Consider the following 20,364-nt stretch of genomic DNA (forward strand, 5'->3'; position numbering starts at 1 on the left):
TTGCAAAATCTACAGTGGATCTCTCTGTATTATTTCTTAAAACTGCAAATGAATCTACAATTATCTCAAAAAAATTTCAATTAAAATTAATAATAACTGGTTCTCATATATTTTTCTTTAGCTGCAAAATTTATATTGCCTCCATTCTCCCCTCCAGAGCTGGCTGCATCTACCAGCTTTCTACTGTTTGCCTTTTTACTACACTAAGGGAAGAAAACACCTTATCTGCAAAAAACACTGTCATATTGCCCTCACAAATAAAAGTTTCCATGAATATCAAATTTAAAATACTGGCAAAACACATTAAATTTATCTTCAATTTAAGATACTAGACCTTATTATACATATTATCAGTAATTTTTTTTACAAGTTGTTTAACTTTTTTTTTTTTTTTTTAATTTTTTCTTGGCCGTGCCTCATGGCTTGTGGGATCTTAGTTCCCCAATTAGGGATCGAACCCGGGCCCCCTTCAGTGGAAGTGCCAAGTCCTAACCACTGGACCACCAGGGAATTCCCTGTTTAACTTTTACTACTACAGCAGCCCACCTAGCACTATGCAAGAGTTTTAGCTAAATATCATATTGCCTAAACTAGACAACACAATCACCAACTGAATACTTTAATATTTACCCCTTCTATACCTGGCTTTTCCTAAATATAGCTCTCTTGCACCTGTTTCTCCATTATTGGACAGAAACACATGATAATTATTTTTGTATGTCCCACAAAGAGATAAAGTTAATTATAACAAAAGATTTAAATGTACGCAGTGAAGAGAAAAACTGTCTCATCAAGACAATTGTGTTCCTGTAGGATTAAATAATAGGTTATTGGAAAAGGGAAAGATGACTCATGCTGAAGGTACTCTACTGAAATCACTAGACTTTTTTTTTTTTAATAAGTTTGACACAGTTAAACTGTCACTAATTTTTATTAAATTCAGAAAACGTCAATATGAGCTATGGAATACTTTTTAATGTATATAGTATCTAAAATCAAGTCAAAATGAGACCTTGTAGAGCCTTTTAGATATCTGTTTTGACAAAATAGATGAAAAATATGTATAGGTACCAAATGCTTTATGTACATGTAGAAAATTGCTTTTAAAAAGTACTTGGAAATTCTTGAAAATAGCTTACATATTTTCTTTAAACAAGGTTTAAAACCTGTCTTTTTTGACAATTTGGTTTAAAAGTTTTTTTATGAATTAGGCATAGACATAAACCCTAATTGAATCCAAATCCAAATTATCAAAAATCCCAAACTTCAGAATTATTAGTAGTAAGTTATTCTGTGGAGAAGAAGAACAATGCTACCCATAGTAAAACTGCTACAATTTTCAGGGATTTGCATCACATTTTTTTCCTGAAAGAAAAAACTAAGAAATGTCTCCAAAGTGTCATAAGATTTATTGTATCTATGTAAATTATGTTTAAATTTAATTTCTATTCACCTCTCTATGCTAAAAGAGGGAAAATGTTAGCATAAAAAATTGAAAGAAATTACCTAACTATCTATCTATCTACATGAAACCTGGAGTCAGGCTATTGATAGATAAGATAGCAGAAAAGAACTTTAATGAGGTCCTGAGCAGAAAAGAGGTCTCAAGGAATAAAGCCACTCTTATGGGCTGAGTGTGTCCCCTCAAAATTCATATGTTGAAGTCCTAACCTCTAGTACCCCAGAATGTGACTGTATTTGAGGATAGGGTGTTTAAAGAAGTAACTATGTTAAAATGAGATCTTTAGGGTGAGCCCTAATTCAACATGACTGATGTTCTTAATGAGAGGAAGAAATTTGGACACAGTGACCAAGAGAAGACACAGAGAACAGATGACCATCTACAAGCCAAGGAGATAGGCCTCAGAAGAAACCAACTGTCTCATCATGAAAAAAAAAAAAAGGTAATTATGTGAGGTGATGGACGTATTAACCAACCTTATTGTGGTAATATTTTGCAATACGTGTGTATATCAAATCACCACATTGTACATCTTAAATTTACACAATGTTATGTCAGTTATATGGCAATAAAGCTGGGGAAAACATTAAAAAGAAGAAACTAGCCCTGCTGACACCTTACGTTGGACTTCTAGCCTCCAGAACTGTGAAAAAATAAATTTCTGTTATTTAAGCCACCCAGTCCATGGCACTTTATTCTGGCAGGCCAAGCAAACCAATACAGACACCATAGATAGCTACTTATTCAAAAGGGTGGTCAATGTCCCACTAAAAGCATTTAGAACATTTTACTTAAAGGTAACCATAGAGGCAATACAGACGTAAGCAGCCACATCATGTTACCTTTAACAATGACAATGGCCTTTGGGATTCCAAACTTGGTTACCTATCTCTTGCAACAAATGTTTAAGGGTGCTTGAGTTCAACTAAAGAATTCCTATAGGCACTCTCTAGTTCATCACAGGGTGTCAAGGCATTTCCTACAAATGTGGTTTCTTTTTCATCTGTTGATATTACTCAGATGTTTCATTAAGTATTTAATAAGAGCAGTGGGTATTTGCCATTTGGTGCTATATTGGAAAGTGGGAACTCACCCTTTCCATTGAAAAATGCTTAATACATGTAACTATTATTATTATATACATTTTGAGCATGGCAGCTCCTAAGCAATGTTCTAATACTACAGCATTCAGCACTAACTCAAAAGCGGCACTACATATTATACCATATTCAAAGGGACTTCTCTGGCAAAAGACAGATTTGGGTCTACATTAGTGCTCCTCGGTGATAAGCGGCTTCAATATTGAGAAAACAGCAAAACTGAGTTCAGATAATACTTTGAGCTTTTTATCAGAATGTTTCTCTCCCTACAGAGGATATAATTTCCCATGGTGTTTTATTTTCAGGTAATCCATATACCTCAGCTAAAAGATTCTTGTATTTCACCAACAAACCAGCAAGGTCAGGATGGACTGGGTCAGCTGCCCTTTTGTTGCACGTGATTGGGTTCCTGGTGGGAACCACTTCAAGAGGTGGATCAAAACAAGCCTACAAAAAGAAATTTCAAATTAATTAATTAAACATGTAACTATAGATCAAAAACCGCAATGTTTTAGCCCACACAAACTCAAGTAAGTAACTCTAAATAAAATACAACTTTAAAATATTGATTTTGAGGTGCTATCCTAACAAATGAAATAGGTCTCAAGAAAGTAGCAAGTAACATGTTAACCTAAAAGGCAACTTTACATTTTTCTAAAAATTCTTACCTGACAATTTACCACACCAGTGATAAGTAAATGCAGCACATCTAATAAACATAATTTCTGAGAGTGTAGGAATCAAGAAAACACATATAAAATGTCTGGGGAAATTTTAATTCACATCTAGTAAAACCTTTACAGAAACTTGAACTCTTATAAGGTCACTGATGAAAGATTTACCAGTATTTGTTTTATTTTTGATTACAAATCAATTCCTATGCTTCTATCATTATACAAATTGATTTTTAAAAAAAATCTGATTTCAGTAAATCAACATCAATTTTGTGCTTCTTTCACACCTTACTGAGGGTAAAAATTAGGGAGATTTACCTGTATTGCAATATCTCCTCCTATTGTCAAAAGAGTGTATAATGTTCTAAATTTTAATTAGCATAACTGGTTAAGAACAAAGTTTATATGATTCAAATGAAGCCAAGAAAAATGTGTTAATCTAAATCTCTAAAAAGTATAAATATATCACATGGTGCTTAATGTATTAAAGGAACAAAATACATTTTTCTAAAGTTATCAAGTTTTCGAATTTTATGCTTACCAAGATACTAGGAACATAGGCCTGCATAAGAGAATACAAAATAACTATGTTTAAATATTTAAAAAAATAGAGAACTTTTGAAAATGTGATTAAGTCACAAGAGACCACAAAGAATTAACATATTGGAAAACATGTTGGAAAAACAACCAAATAAGACTCTTAGAAATAAAAAGTGTAATCGTTTTAATTTGAAAACTGAATGGACACATTAAAAAGCAACTTAGACATAGCTGAGGAATGAGTGAACTCAAATATGAAGGAAATGATCAAGCATATAGGAAAAAAAATAAATGGTGAAAGAGAGTTTAAAGGCAGAGAGATTGAAATGAGAAGGCCTATCATACGTCTATTTGGAGTCCAAGAAGGCTACATACTAGAGAAGGGGGAAGAGACACTATGTGAAGAAATAATGTTTTGATAATTTTACAGAATTGTTGAAAGATTCCAATCTAAGTGGTCTAGCAAATCCCAAGAAAAGTGACTAAAAAAATTTCTTTACCTCCACGCTCATAATGAAACTGTAGAACATAAAGAAAGATCTAAAAAGCAGATAATAGAAAGGACAGATAATTACAAAGAAATAGCAGTTAGACTGGTGAGTGACTTCTCAATAGTAACAGAGGCTGAGAAACAGCAAAATGATATCTGTAATGTACTAAGAAAAATATATCATCTTTTACTGAGTCTAAGATGCACAAATGTTCACATCTCTGCAACTGGGCTGCAGCTTAAAGTTGATGCTAATTCATATATGCATAGGTTAGCTGAAAACATACTTTTGAATTTCAAAATAGTGGATAAAATAGTAGTATTTCTTCAAATCAAGGATATAAGGTAACTGCCAACCAGAATTTTATACTTAATTATGTTTTAAGATTAAGAGTAAAATAAAGATATTTTAAACAAACAAAAATTGAATTTACCACCAATAGGTCCTCACTTAAGAGAATTCTAAAGGATGCATTTCACATAGAAAGAAAATGAACTCACAAAGTCTGAGATACAAGAAAGACTAGTAAAAAAAAAGAACAAACAGTAAATATTATGTGGGTATATTTACATAAGTGTTAATTAATTTAAAAAGTGTGATTTATGGGATTGAAAATAAGGAATAGAACCAATGCAGGACAAAAAAAAAAAGCATACACACTGAGAGGAGAAAAACAGTTTAAAGCACTATAAAATATTCATATTTCTCAAGAGTAACCATACAGATTTCAGTTAACTTTGCTAAGTATATATGTTAAAACAGCTAATATAACTAGTTAAACCATAGTCATACAGCATATAACTTATAAACTAGTAGAAAAGGAAAAAATAGAATGAAAAAAAGGAAAAAATGCAACACAACAAAACAAAAACAATCAGTTTCTGGTACGAAAGAAGGAGGGAAGAGGAAACAAAAATAATGGGACAAATAGATTACACATATGATGATAGAAATACACCCAAATAACCAGTAATATCAATAAATGCAAATGGACTAAACTTTCCAGTTAAAAGCAAAGATTAACAATGTTATTCAAAAAAGCAAAAAACTGAAAACAACCCACATGTTAAATAAGAGTTTAATGGATAAGTAACTTATGGTATATTTGTACAATAGAATAATTATTGAATAATTGTACATAGATCAACAGAAATCTCATGAAGTAAAAGAAGTAACAAAAACACAAAAGCAGTATAATTCCGTTAAACAAACTTTTAAAACAGATAAAATTAATATTTATTAGGGATACATATATGAGTGATAAGACTAGGAAGAGAAGCAAGGAAATGATAGACACAAAACTCAAATATCCACTATTTTTAAGTTTAGGTGGGAGTAAAGGGATTCAGTTAGTAAGGGGCACACAGGAAGGTTCTAAGGTACTGGCAGTGTTTTATGAAACTAGGTGATGGGTTCATAGGTATTTCTTTTATTACCTAATCTGTGTGTATACATTTTACAGTTCTTTTCTATTTTTTTATTCTATTTTTTCTATATTCTTTTATTCTATGTTTTAAAAAAATCCATTCACAAAACAAAACTACATATTTTTTAAGATGCATATATATCCAAAGACATATGTCAAACATATTAGACTGAGATGAGATAGAAACGGAGATGGAGAAAAAATAAAGTGAGAGGGGTCTTGCACAGAAAGATGATACTGTACCATGAACTAAGCATGATTAACTTGACTGTGTACCTGAGATCTAAAACAAAAGGGCAAATTGATTAAAATGTGCTAAATGTCTTATTTTTAGTACACCACAATATCACTAAGATTTCAAACACCAATAATAAAAAGAAAAAAGTAATACTATGTTCAATTAGGTTTTTAATTTATAAAAATAAGAAATATTCAACCAGCAATTAATTTTGTAGTCAAGTTCTTTCAAATACAGCTTGAAAACTTTTCTTATTTCATAGTTTAGAAGATATGAACAAGGAGACATGCTGTACAAGAATACTCACTTAGCTTGTTTATATAAGAAAAAACTAAAATGTGTAAAAACTGATATATTACTATAATTTGTAATGGAATTCTATGCAGCAGTTAACATGCCCAGACTAAATTTATGTGAATCAAAAAGAACTACTCTCAAAAACATAAGATTGAGTGCAAATAGCAAGGTAGAAAGTTATGTCTAGTAGAATATCATTTATGTAATTTTTTAAATCCCCAAAACAACATAAGAAGCATTCACATATATCTAAAAACATGGACATAAAGGCTATACACTTAGTTCAGAAGTTATCTCTGAAAAGGAAGAAAGGGCTACCCTGGTGGCGCAGTGGTTGCGAGTCCGCCTGCCGATGCAGGGGACATGGGTTCGTGCCCCGGTCTGGGAAGATCCCACATGCCGCAGAGCGGCTAGGCCCGTGAGCCATGGCCGCTGAGCCTGCGCGTCCGGAGCCTGTGCTCCGCAACGGGAGAGGCCCCAACAGTGAGAGGCCCGCGTACCGCAAAACAAAAAAAAGGTACAGGATGGTCCAGTAGTACTTTCACATAGACTTGTAATAGCAGCTGCCCTAACACCCTCATCTCTCACCACCCCAGTGGATTTAGATTTATTGATACTGAAGACACTTACTAAAGAACAATTATCTTTAATGAAACTTTAGTCTCGTCCCCATTTTAATTATTTGATACTTAAAATCATTACTATATCAATTCCTTTTCTAAGAACCAGAGAAGAGACTTAAAAGAACAACTAAAATTTTGGTGAATTGAAAAGGGAGAATGAACTGCTCCTCAGTCCTGGCACAAGAATCATACTGGAGACAAAGGTTTTCTTAAGAATCCTATCCTCTGCTTTTATTTTTATTTCCTTACCATTTTGTGAATCTTATGCTCTATTAAAAACAACTTATTAGTTTCACTCATATTGCCTCTAAGAAAAAAGCTACTATGTGGGCCAAAATATATCCCCAGAAGCATGAACTGATCCTGCAGTATCTCAAGTACCACCTCCTTCCTTGGTTCACACAAGGTGAGGGTAATCTCTCTCTCCTCCTGACTCTTACAGTATATGATCTATACTTTTCCTTTGATTGTTATCTCATTCAATATTGTATCATGGGGACTTCCCTGGTGGCCCAGTGGTTGAGAGTCCGCCTGCCAATGCAGGGGACACAGATTCAAGCCCTGGTCCAGGAGTATCCTGCATGCTGCGGAGCAACTAAGCCCATGCACCACAACTACTGAGCCCGTGCGCCACAGCTGCTGGAGCCCGTGTGCCTAGAGCCCGTGCTCCGCAACAGGAGAGGCCACCGCAGTGAGAAGCCTGCACACCGCAGCGAAGAGTAGCCCCCACTCACTGCAACTAGAGAAAGCCCATGCCCAGCAACGAAGTACCAACGCAGCCAAAAATAAATAAATTTATTAAAAATATATATATATTGTATTATGTAAAAATCTTACGTCTCCTACTAAATTAAAGGTACATTAAGAGCAGAATCTATTTCTGGTTTATCTCTATCATGGCATACGAGGAACAAAAACTACAGATTGAACAACTAAAGAACCCAACAGTTCTTTCAAAAAAACCACCCTTATATACAAAGTTAACTTATATAGGTGATAGTACTGTTCTTCCAAACTTACCTTATAGAAATACAATAAAAATATAATAGGAGTCTGAAGTAAAAAATAAAATACGGCAATATGACACAATTATTCAGTTAAATTTAGGTTTGTACATAACTATTTTTTACACAGTCATAAGATTCATCAATACTCACATTAGAAAGATACAGTATGCTATGCTTCATTTAGTGGAAAGTAAAAACCATAAATTTTTACCATATCAGGCACAAGAGAAAATTTCAAATCCAAGGTCAATTCTAGAAGAAACCTGAATTGTCCAGTATGAGTGGCTGCCCTGCACTATTTACCAAAAGAATGTTTGCACATCAAAGGAGCTGTTGCTAGGTGAACGCATCACAGAGGTCCAGGGAAGGGCAAAGAGACCTCCTAAAGTGATAAAGTAAGGCCTGTGGGTCTTTATTTCCCTAATTAATGAAGTGAAAACATAAATTGGCTTCATCAAGCATGAGCGAACTTAACAACTCTTAGGAAAGTGATCCCACTGAAAGTAAACATTCCAGCAAAGGTAAAACTTATATTTTGGAGTTTTCTTTTGTGAAATTCTTGGAGTAGGTCAAATTTTTGTACTTCAATACCTACACCTTATCAAGAAAGAAGTATTTTGAAAGTAGGAGAAAAATGATGATTCCATCTACAATTCCTAAAGCAAAAGATGATTTGTCTGAAAAACTGGTATTCTAATTCTTAGAAATTATGTCCCTATTATGTATTCTTGATACCAGAATCACTAGAATTATACTTCAAATATCATCTAATCTAGTGGTTCTCAACCCTGACCACCCATTAGAATCTCAAAGATAACTTCAAAAAATACTGATACTGGGCTTCCCTGGTGGCGCAGTGGTTGAGAATCCGCCTGCCAATGCAGGGGACTACGGGTTCGATCCCTGGTCCGGGAAGATCCCACATGCAGCGGAGCAACTAAGCTCGTGCGCCACAACTACTGAGCCTGCGCTCTAGAGTCCGTGAGCCACAACTACTAAGCCCATGTGCCGCAACTACTGAAGCCCACATGCCTAGAGCACGTGCTCCACAACGAGAGAAGCCACCGCAATGAGAAGCGCGCTCACTGCAACGAAGAGTAGCCCCCGCTTGCCACAACTAGAGAAAGCCTGCATGCAGCAACGAAGACCCAACGCAGCCAAAAAAAGAAAAAAAAAAAAGAAAATACTGATACTCTGACACTACCCCAAGTTCTGACTTAATTGGTCTGCAGTGGAGAGCCTAAGCACAAATATTTTTAAAAATCTACACAGGTAATTCTAGTGTGACTTTAGGGTTGAGAACGACTGTCCCCCATCTTTATTTACATATAAAAATGAGGCAGGGATAAAATTAGCATTAATAGGAATGATAGTAATAGTTTAATAACTAAACAAGGAAAATAAGAAATATCCGTTTTTTCCCTCTAAAACTAGATTTTAAAAATTACATCCCCAAGCAGCAGAAACATAACTATGAACAAGACAGGAAATTTCTTATAAAGCTGAAATTCTGGTGGAAAAAGAAAAAGATAGTAAACAAGTATATAAATAAATAAAATCATTTTAGATAGTGTTCAGTGCTGTGAGTAAAATAAGCTAATGTATAGTAACAAGGAGGTAAGTGAGGGGGCAGTTTTTGATAATGTAATCAAAGAAGGTCTGGTTTGAATATATTAACATTATATTTTTACTGGATATTATACATTTTATAATATCCATTTAAATTTTATTATACATTTTACTGGATAACCTGCCTTGATCTTTTAACAATTTGTGAAAGTTGTCTTACAGTGCATCTATAGTATATATCCATTGTTCCTTTTTTTTTGGTGGTACGCGGGCCTTTCACTGTTGTGGCCTCTCCCGTTGCGGAGCACAGGCTCCGGACGCGCAGGCTCATCGGCCATGGCTCACGGGCCCAGCCGCTCCGCGGCATGTGGGATCTTCCCAGACCGGGGCACGAACCTGTGTCCCCTGCATCAGCAGGCAGACTCTCAACCACCGCGCCACCAGGGAAGACCATATCCATTGTTCCTTTAACAACTTCATCCACCCTGATGGAGATTTTATTGTTTTTTACTATGTAAATTGATGCTGTGAGGAACACTTTTATACATATATGTTTGTATATACGTGTAATTATTACTATAGGATGAATTCGTAGAAGTGGAATTACAAGATCAAAGAAAGCACACATTAAAGTTTTGATAGATATTATCAAATAACCCTCAAAATTTTTGTAAAAATGGAACTTCTGCAGAAAGGATACACAGTTTTTCAAGCAATTACCATTAACAGGATTTGAATAAAAATATTTTATCTTTCTATTCTCTGTGAAACGATCGGTTCTCAGTCTTTATCTTATTTGACCAATGTGCAATATACTTGGCAAAATTAGTTACCTCTTACTCCTGTGAGACTCTTCTTCACTTGTCATCTAAGTCTGCATGCTCTCAGAGTTTTTTCTCATAACACGCTGGACTCTTCAATCTTCCTTCCTGGTTCCTCCTCATCTCTTTGAATTCTAAACATTGAAGTGTCATAGGCATCAGCCCTAGGTCCTCTCTCTACCTACACTCATTCTCTTCCTGGGCGCTCATCCAATCTCATGGATTTAACTATCATATCTCTCGTTTATATGAATATCACTAAGACATCTGGATGTCTAAGAGGCATCTAAAAACATTTAAAAACTTAGTTCATCTCTGTAATGGCAACTCCATCTACCAGTTGCTCAAACCAATCCCTTGCTTTTTTTTTTTCTTACACCCTACCTTCCTCTCTTTATGGAGGTTTCTGCTCAAGTCAGATTCCCCAGAGAAGCCTCTCTTAGCACACTTCTAAAACAGCACTCTCCTGCCTCCCACCACCATTCCCTATCCTCTTAGCTTGCCTATTTTAAAAAAATGCTACGTCTCAATATCTAAAATTAGAGTACATATTTCTTTAATTGATCATTAGCTGATGTGGGGGGGGGCAACTTTATTGGTTCACCGTGGTATGTCTAGCACCTAGAGCAGTGTCTTGTGTTGTTGACACAGTAGCTCCTCAATAACTATCTGCTCAGTGAATGAATGAATGAATTGTACAGGTCACATAGGGATATTATAGTTGAAAACCAGGCCGTTACGGTGCAAAGGCAACATATGTGAAGCATCCAGTTTTGGTCCTAATTTTAGGCACAGCTATGTATCTTTGACTAAGTTATCCTTCAAAGTCTATTTCTCCATCTGTAAATCGGGGTTTCTGTCATCTTCCTCAGCAAACAAGAAGCTGTAGTCAATATCTATTTAGTATTACAATCACAAAAGTTTCACTACCTGTAATTTTCCAGGAACATCTGCTTCAATTTTCGTCTTAATTTCAGTTGTCCAGGTATAACATAATGTGACGGTATGTATTCAGAAGTCCTTAACATTTTAAAGTTATTATACAGTTGGCCCTCAGTATTTTTGGGTTCCACATCCTCAGATTCACCCAATCCTGGGTCAAAAATTATTTTTTAAAAAAAAGTTCCAGGGGCTTCCCTGGTGGCGCAGTGGTTGAGAGTCCGCCTGCCGATGCAGGGGACACGGGTTCGTGCCCTGGTCTGGGAAGATCCCACATGCCGCGGAGCGGCTGTGCCCGTGAGCCATGGCCGCTGAGCCTGCGCGTCCGCAGCCTGTGCTCCGCAACGGGAGAGGCCACAACAGTGAGAGGCCCGCGTACCGCAAAAAGATAAAAAAATAAATAAATAAAAGTTTAAAAAAAAAAGTTCCAGAAAGTTACAAAAAGCAAAACTTGAATTTGCAGCATACCAGCACCTATTTATATAGCATTTACCTTGCATCAGTCATCTAGAGATTACCTATCTAGAGTAATCTCAGGAGTATGCACGGGAGTATGTGCTTAGGTTGTATGTAAAAAATACGCCATTGTTTATAACGGACTTCAGCATTTGAGGATTTTAGTATCTGTGTGTCGGTCCTGGAACCAATCAGAAACTTGCAGGCCCAGTCCTCGCAAACACCCCGGCTGCCTTCCAAGAGGGAGGAGTGTTTGCCCCTGTCAGTCACTAGGCATCCTGTTTATGTAAGGCCCGCGTCCTTTCTCCAACCCCAGATCTGCGTGGGGGAATCTGGCAAAATCTAGACTCGCAAAGCTGACGACCCTCCCCGTACTGGCTAACTTGGGGTTATCCACACCCTGAGGGAGCCACGCGGAGCTCCAGCTGCACTAGCCTGAAACAGCGGGCTGGGTTTCAACCATGGCGGAGTATCAGCTTCACCTGAGGAGATTTTTAAAACAGAGGCGCCACCCAGACTGTCCGATTCAGTTTTGGGGTGGGGGTCCCGACACCAGTCTGACGGAGCCGGGGAGCGAGAACGCCGGACGCCGCCCCACACTCCGCAGGCCTACCCCCTGCCGGCCAGCCCGGGGCCCACCTAAGCTCCCCACGCGGGAGCCGGAGCACAACACTCCAGTAGAAGCCCCGCCCCCTCAGCCCACGCAGGCCTCCGGCGCCCGCCAAACTGGTCTCCCGCGAGACCGCCCCTTGGCTCCGCCCACTGCCCCGCCACCTAAAGGCTGGAATCGGGGGTGATTCCCTCTTCAGCTGCTTCCCTGCCCACACGATGGCGCATTCTCGCAAGGGTCCTTCCACCAGCCAATTATTTCCTCCATCCAGTCTTCCACAGAGTTCCCTCATCTTCCCGTGGCATTTCAGACCCTCTACTCCTCGGCTTTTCGCTAAGGGGCCTACGTCCGTCTGGACCGCGCACGCGCGCATCCATGACCAGGGGGGCGCACGCGCAGTAGCAGGGTCGGCCTGGGCAGTCGCTAAGCGCGTGTGTTGGGCAATCGCGCGCCGCAGCGGAGCGAGTCGAGCCTCGATTTTGTCGGTGTCCATTGTGGGCTGCGAACTTATACAGGGGTCATGGCGCCGGCGGAAATCCTGAACGGGAAGGTCATCTCTGCGTAAGGACCTGTCATTGTTGTTAGGGCGTGTTGGGCTGCCGGCAAGGGCTGTGAGCAGGGTGTGCAGGTCCCTAAGGACCCTTTTTTTTTTTTTTTTTGCGGGAGGGAGACTTGTAGCCTAAGAGTCTGGCCAGCCGGGTGGAGAGGGGGGACATTGTCCTGAGCCCTTCACACCTGAAGGCCGGTTCCCTACAACCAAAGAAAGGGGCCTGGTGGCTGTGCCAGCTGGCTCCTACGCTTCTGGGACAAGTCCTCTTACTCACCCCGACGACTGTGCTCCCAGAAGTGCAGCTGCCAGACGAGAGAGTAGTTTGGGTTGCCTGCAGCATCCCAGTCAGAACTCAGAAATCCAGTTAATTCCCTTGCCCTGTAATTTGGAGGTGCGGAGACTGAGATTAGTGAGGTAACAAGGTTACAAGTCTGATAAGTGGCAGAGAGTCTCCTTCCAGACCATAGCTTTACCCACTGCACCAGAGTCATCATTTGCTAAGTGGAACCCACTAAACGTTTTCTTTTTCCGTCAATTTCATGCCCCTCTAACAGCTATCTCCTGTGTCGTGGTCCTAGATTTACTTTCTGGTTTGGCTCTTGAGTCCTGACAGTATTTTCTATTCCTTTTGACCTCTGCCATTTCTACCCTATGGGAAGTCTGAATATTTCGCTAGTGTATATGATTGCCAGAGTTAATTCCCTGGGAGTAACACCTGGCTGTTTTTTGTCTGGGAGGTGACTGGTGGGGAAAGATGAAAGTAGAAGGGGAAAGGATATATTTTGTGTGATCCACCTGGAGGTTGCTCTTGGGACCTTGGACCTCACCAGTTATTTGGTAACAACTGTAGCTGGCAACAATAATTGCCCCATGAAGCCCTAATTTTGTGAGCAGAGGTTTTTGAGTGAATTATAGAGTCATTGGCAGTGAAACCCACCTTGAGTTTCCTGGAAGCTAGAGATGGTGGACAAAGAAGGTGAGATGTAAGTTAGATGGTGGTGAATCTTTCACATTGGTGAGGAGGAACCCCAAACGTTTACATTAGAAATCACAATACGTACATCTGAGTGCTTTTCTGCATGTGGTTTGCTAAACTGCATTGTTTGTGCTTGACCTTCGTTTTTTGTTTGCTTATATTTCAAACCCAGTCCCTTAATCAGTGGCTTTTCTTGGTAAAATCGTCTTTTTAGAAAGACTGGTTGTGAAGAGGTAGTTTAGGTTTGCTTCTTGGCAGGCTACTGAGAATAGGTGCTTACTGGATATGTTTTGGCTGAGTGGAGAGCAAGTTAAATATACTTGTAAGCTCCATAAGGGCAAATACATGCATTGTCTTATTTGTGTCTATATCCAAAACACCTAGAAACCTTCTTTCGCTCCTTACTAGTTTTGTGGCATTAAGCAAATTAGCTATCCTCTGTGCCAAAATTTTCTCAAATGTAAAATAAAGATAATATCTAGGCCATTGAATTGTTAGGAGAATTAAATGAGTTCCTAACTGAAGAGCATTTAAAATTGTTCCTGGTACATAATAAGTGTTCAGTACAAGTTAGCTGTTAACGATTAGTAATTAGTTAATGTATACAGAGATGATTGATTCATTATCTCTTTGACAGTGATAGTTGCTTAAGATTCATTCCGTTTGTTTTTTTTTTAATATTTATTTATTTATTTGGCTGCTCCAGGATCTTCATTGCCACCTGCAGGGTCTTCGTTGTGGCATGCAGGATCTTTAGTTGCAGCATGTGGGATCTAGTTGCCTGACCAGGGATCGAACCCAGGTCCCCTGCATTGGGAACGTGGAGTCTTAGCCACTGGACCACCAGGGAAGTCTGGCCTTGAGATCTATTTCAATGGTTCTCAACATTAGCTACAGATTAAAATCACCTTGGGAGCTTTTTGTTTTTGATATTTCTTTTTATTTACATATGAATACATACAGAAAAGTGCAACTGTCGTCAGTGTAGAGCTCAATGAGTTTTTCATTACTGAACTTGAGTAGCACCCAGTAAGAAATGACATTGTTGGCATTCCAGAAGCCCCTCTCTCACTCCCATCCCATCACCATCCCCAACAAAGGTAATCACTATCCTGACTTCCAACACTGCGGATTAGTATTGCCTGGTTTTGAACTTTATGTAAATGACATCATACAGTATAAAGTCTTCTGTGTCTGGCTTCTTTCAGTCAATGTTGTGTTTCTTAAATTATTTCATGTTGCAGGTAGTTGTAGTTCATTTACTCTCATGGCTGTTTTGTATTCTATGTGAATATGCCACTATTTGCTTATCCATGGACATTTTGGTTTCTAGTTTTGGGTGATTATGAATAGTGCTATGAGCATTCTTTCATATGTCTTTTCATGGAACATATAATATATACCTTTCTGTTGGTTACATCCCTAAGAGTAGAATTGTGGAGTAATAGGACACATATAGGAGCAGTTTTATATAAGTAGAAATTGCCAATCTTTTCCAAGGTAGTTTTACTAAATTATATTCATAGGAAGCTTCAATGCTTGGTACCACACAGGCTGATTTAATTGGAATTTCTAGCAATAAGCCACTGGACTCAATATTTTAAAAATCTTTTAAAAGCCCATTGTTTGATTCTAATGCATCTTGAAGGTTGAGAACCATTTATCTAAAGCCTTAACTCTTTTTTTTTTTAATATTATTTTTTTATTTACTTGGTTGCGCTGGGTCTTAGTTGCGGCACACGGGCTCCTCAGCTGTGGCATGCGAACTTAGTTGCGGCATGCATGTGGCATCTAGTTCCCGGATCAGGGATTGAACCCAGGCCTCCTGCATTGGGGCCACGGAGTCTCAACCACTGTGCCACCAGGGAAGTCCCTAAAGCCTTAATGCTTAAGTCCAAGTTTCATCAATGAGGAGGAATAGGGCAGTGATTTGGTGGCAGGTACTGAAAGCATTCTCCGGAAATGACTGTTCCAGGTACTGTTCCTCTCCCTTGTTGGCTCAGAAGTAATATAGCTAACCTTTTACAGTGCCCCGTGGTTGAGCAATCAATTGAACTAATTGATACTAGTTCCTACTAACACAATTCATAAACAAGCACTAAGACTAAGGATTTTGTGCTTACTGAAGATATTTCTTTAATGTGCTTATAAAATGGCTCTTTCAGATGCTGCCACAGCTTGGCACCTTGACCTTCATGGAGAGCTTGACTCCAGGAGCAGGTAGAGCTCACAATTCCTCAGAGAAGAGGAGCTCTGGAACGGGGGACAGCCTGCTTGGTTGATGAAGTAGTGCAGTCCCTCAGCTCCCCATGCTGAGGCTGCAGCAGGCAGCTGAGCCTTGGCCATGGCCCTGGGGGAATCCTGAACAAGAAGGTGGTTCTTAGAACTTGAGCAGGTTGGGCTGCAGGTAGAAGGTCTGGGCAGGGTGTCCCTACCTTCCTCTTTTACTAGGCCAGGGACACTCTTGAGAGGAAAGGTAAGTGAACTTCTTGCATTGCAGCCAGGGATCCTGGAGTCAAAGGGAAGGGTCCCTCATTCCCCAGATTTGCAGGTCAGCTTCCTTGTTTGCCACCACTGTTGGGCCTCTCTGGGGACCAATTTGCAAGCCTTCAAGCTCCCGGGGCAGTTTCTTGTCTGATGTAGTATATGAATTGTAAAATTTCTTCCTTGAGGGAGGAAGGATGGGGCAAGTCAAGAATTCCACAGTCAGAATTTCTCTAAAATCTAGTTCACTGCCCATCCTATCCTGCAAGCTGAGGAAATAGTTGAGGCAAGAAGAGTGATGTGATTTGGCCAAAGGTTACTTGGTTGGTTAATGGCAGAGGCTCAATTAGAACCAAGGTCTTAACCCAGTACATGGTGCTTCTTACTTTGTCAGGCACTTACTACTTTTGCTAAAAGGAATTTCATAAACTAATTTTTTTTTCTTTATAGCAGTCTTCCTCTTGCCGTGCTTCCCATTCTGCTGAGAAGGCCATCCCTGACTTTTCTCTACTTTTATTTATTCTCCCTTTATATCTTTCTGGTAGCCAGGACTGGACAAAATTCATCATTCCAGATTCCTTCTCTGCCTATGGGAAACCTGGATCTAGTTGCCACTTGTGTCCCTTTGGAAGGAACACTTCCATTTCTTCCTTAGGGGAGTTCCAAGGTTATAGCCTGAATTCGAAAATTGGGGGAGATCTGAGGGTTAGGGACAAATATCTATTTTTGGATATTTATTCACTTAATAAATATCTGTGTGCCTCCTATATGCCGGGCACTCTTCAAAGCCACGAGACTATAACAGTCAACAAAACAGCCCACATCCCTACCCTCGTGGAGTCTCTTGTCCTGATACGTAGAGACAGATGGTAAAATTGGTAAAACAGAATGTAAGGTAGTGAGAAATGCCAAAGAGAAAACCAGAGCAGGGAAAAGGGACAGATTTCTGAGGCATGGGGGTTATAATTTTGAATATGGGAATTAAGCTCATACTCATTTTGAAAGGAACTTCTGGGCGAAGATTTGAAGGAGGCGGGGCCGTGAGCCTGCCAATGTAAGAGGGTTCCTGACCAAAAACACAGCCTGTGCCATGGACCCTTGACCTCACCAGTTATTAAATGACTGCTTTGGGGTCAGCAGTGATGGCCTCCGAGAAGCTGAAGGTGAGTAGAAGGGCTGAGGAAAAGAGCACTGATGGTGGTGAGAGCCTACCCTGGCTTAAGGGAGGACCTCCTAAAGAGATTATAACAAAGGCAGTGGTGGAAAATAGTGTCAGAAGAACTGCCCTGATTTGGCTTTTAGACCAGAAACCACAATTCTTATATACGTGTGCTTTTCAGAGTGGGGCCTACTAAGTGTTGTATGATTTGTTTGACCTTTCCTTCTGTTTGTTTGCTATAGTTGAGCCTGCTCCCTCCATGGGTGGCATTTTTCTTGATTAAGTCTTTTAGAAAGACTGAAGAGACAGATGGTTTGCCACTTGTCAGGCCACTGAGAGAAGGTGCTCTGAGTTGTGGGTTGAGCAGAGCGGGTTGGTGTGTTTGTAACACAGCTCCCTGTGGGTGGTATCCCCAGAGCTAGTCACAGTGCTGCTCCCTCCTCCAGAATCAGGGGGTGACTTAGTTTACCTACTTGTGCCTTAACTTCCTCATCTATATGTTGGCCACCTAATTCACAAGGTTGTTAAAATTGAATGAGTCATGACTTGTAAAGCATTTAGAGCAGTCTCTGGCACATAGTTAAGCTTTAATAAATTGGTACTTAGAGAGTACCTGTTGAATAAGCAAGTGATGTTTGTGTTTATCCAAGCTTTATCTGCGGCAGCTGGCTTATTATCTTGAGCCTTAAAATTAGAATGTATCCTATTTTTCAAAGATAAAAATGGAACCATGACTATATGTTTAGCTACAGGGCTAGAAGAACTATTTTCTGTAAAAAGAGTTTGCTCACCACAGTGAAGTTGATAAGCTTTTCATTTTGTCCTGTAGATAAAGTACCTGAAGGCCTTTTTGTGCTTAAAAAGATTTGCCTGTAATGAGCTCCAAAGTGTGGGCCTTTCTGAAGGTCCATGGAACCTTTACTGTCAAAGCTGGCTTCACTCTGGGAGCCTGTGCAGGAGAGCAAGTGAGAGTTCCTGAGAGTGGGACCTTCTGCTGGGTCCTAACGAGGCCACCCGGCCAGGCTATTGGATGTGTTGCTATTGTGAATAGTGCTGCTATGAACATAAGGGTGCATGTATCTTTTTGAATTATAGTTTTGTCCAGATATATGCCCAGGAGTGGGATTGCTGGATCATTTGGCAACTCTATTTTTAGTTTTTTGAGGAACCTCCATGCTGTTTTCCATAGTGGCTGCACCAATTTACATTCCCACCAGCAGTGCAGGAGGGTTCCCTTTTCTCCACACCCTCTCCAGCACTTACTGTTTGTAGATTTTTTGATGATGACTATTCTGACTAGTGTGAGGTGGTACCTCATTGTAGTTTTGATTTGCATTTCTCTAATTAGTCATGTTGAGCATCTTTTCATGTGCCTGTTGGTCATCTGTATGTCTTCTTTGGAGAAATGTCTATTTAGGTCTTCTGACCGTTTTTTTTGATTGGGTTGCTTGTTTCTTATTGAGTTATGTGAGTTGTTTATATATTTTGGAAATTAAGCCCTTGTTGGTTGCATCATTTGCAAATATGTTCTTCAACAAGGACATAATTTAATCTTTTAATTTGACTTAACTAACTAGGAATTTGAAATATATGCCTTTCTTGGAACACTAGGTGGCCTCAATTGTTTTTACAAGGAACTACATATTAAGTTTTTCAGAAAATTTGAAGAATTTTTTAGCAGTGTAACAGTTGTAATGAAACATAAAACAGCAAATGAACAAAATGAAAATAAAGCAGATGAAATCAGACATTTGTGTTGTACTGCATTGTAAAATCTTATAACAACAGTCTCCTTGTGGGGGTGGGGGAGGGTGAGAAATGTCTGTCCTTGTTTAGAATAGCCCTGCATGTTGAAGATGAATGTTCTTGATTTTTCTCTGATTAGTTACTTAAAGCCCTATTCTGTGGACCTTTTTTTTTAAAATTTATTTATTTATTGGCTGCATTGGGTCTTCGTTGCTGTGCGCGGGCTTTCTCTAGTTGCGTTGAGCGGGGGCTACTCTTCGTTGCCGTGCACTGGCCTCATTGCAGTGGCTTCTCTTGTTGGGGAGCACAGGCTCTAGGTGTGCGCGCCTCAGCAGTTGTGGCACGCGGGCTCTAAAGCACAGGCTCAGTAGTTGTGGCACACGGGCTTAGTTGCTCCGCGGCATGTGGGATCTTCCCGGACCAGGGCTCGAACCCGTGTCCCCCGCATTGGCAGGCGGATTCTTAACCACTGCGCCACCAGGGAAGTCCCCTCTGTGGACCTTTTGAAGATCATTTGCAAATTCCTCTAAGCCTGTGCTACATTTCAGTGTTTGTTGACTGGGCAGCTTTTTTCCCGTCATGTAGATTTCTTAGCCATGTAGCTGAATACCCATTACCGCCTCCTTTTCCTACCTGTAGCTTCTGTTGAAATGTCCTTGTTACGTTATATTTTAGCAATGCTTTTTTTTTCTCAGTCATAAAATGTCCAAAATTTGAAAATAGGCCATTATGTAAAACAGAATGAGTTGGAATTCATAGTGGACTTTTTGAGGAATAATTGTATAAGACTTGAGGCAAGAGATCTGGGTGACTGTTAGAGATATTAGGCTCTGACTAGGACTCTTCAAGGGTGATGCGATTCTGTAGGGATGTACACCTTTACTTTTGTTGACTAGGCTCTTTGACAACTATATGTGGGAGAAGTCAACTTGGAGAAAACTGATAGTCACGCAAATAACTCTTATCCATAGAGATTCAAACAAATTTTGACAGGTTGAACTATAAATGATTTCCACTGTGATTTTTGCACCTTAGAAAAGATAACCGCAAACATTGCATTTTATTGGCCAGTAGCAGGGTTTCTCATCCTTGGGCACTATTAACATTTGGGCTGGACAATTCTTTGTTGTTCTTTGTCCCGTGCATTGTAGGATATGTAATTGTATCCCTAGCCTCTACCCACTAGATACCAGTAG

General features: G+C 39.4%; 1 protein-coding gene and 1 pseudogene across 3 annotated transcripts in view; one reads left to right on the plus strand and one right to left on the minus strand.

Annotated features, from left to right (window-relative positions):
• LOC111173310 (uncharacterized) overlaps positions 1-10,371 on the minus strand; it is a 50,838-nt pseudogene extending 40,467 nt beyond the window's left edge.
• Positions 10,372-12,519: 2,148 nt separating this feature from the next.
• The window catches only part of MTHFD1 (methylenetetrahydrofolate dehydrogenase, cyclohydrolase and formyltetrahydrofolate synthetase 1), a 58,261-nt gene continuing 50,416 nt past the window's right edge, over positions 12,520-20,364 (plus strand). The window contains exon 1 of one of the 3 annotated variants that reach the window (XR_016392191.1): positions 12,520-12,814. Coding sequence is in view for 1 of the 3 variants with exons in the window: in XM_022570387.2 (XP_022426095.1) it covers positions 12,774-12,814 (41 nt within the window). In the remaining 2 variants the exon portion in view is untranslated. Of the gene's footprint in view, positions 12,815-17,330; positions 17,427-20,364 lie in introns of those variants that run through there. The other 2 variants (XM_022570387.2, XM_089907816.1) reach the window with 2 other exon arrangements.

Source organism: Delphinapterus leucas, chromosome 2, assembly GCF_059928025.1.
Source record: "Delphinapterus leucas isolate spDelLeu-1000000601 "Yukka" chromosome 2, BTC_Dleu_Yukka2, whole genome shotgun sequence".
NCBI classification, from domain to species: domain Eukaryota; kingdom Metazoa; phylum Chordata; class Mammalia; order Artiodactyla; family Monodontidae; genus Delphinapterus; species Delphinapterus leucas.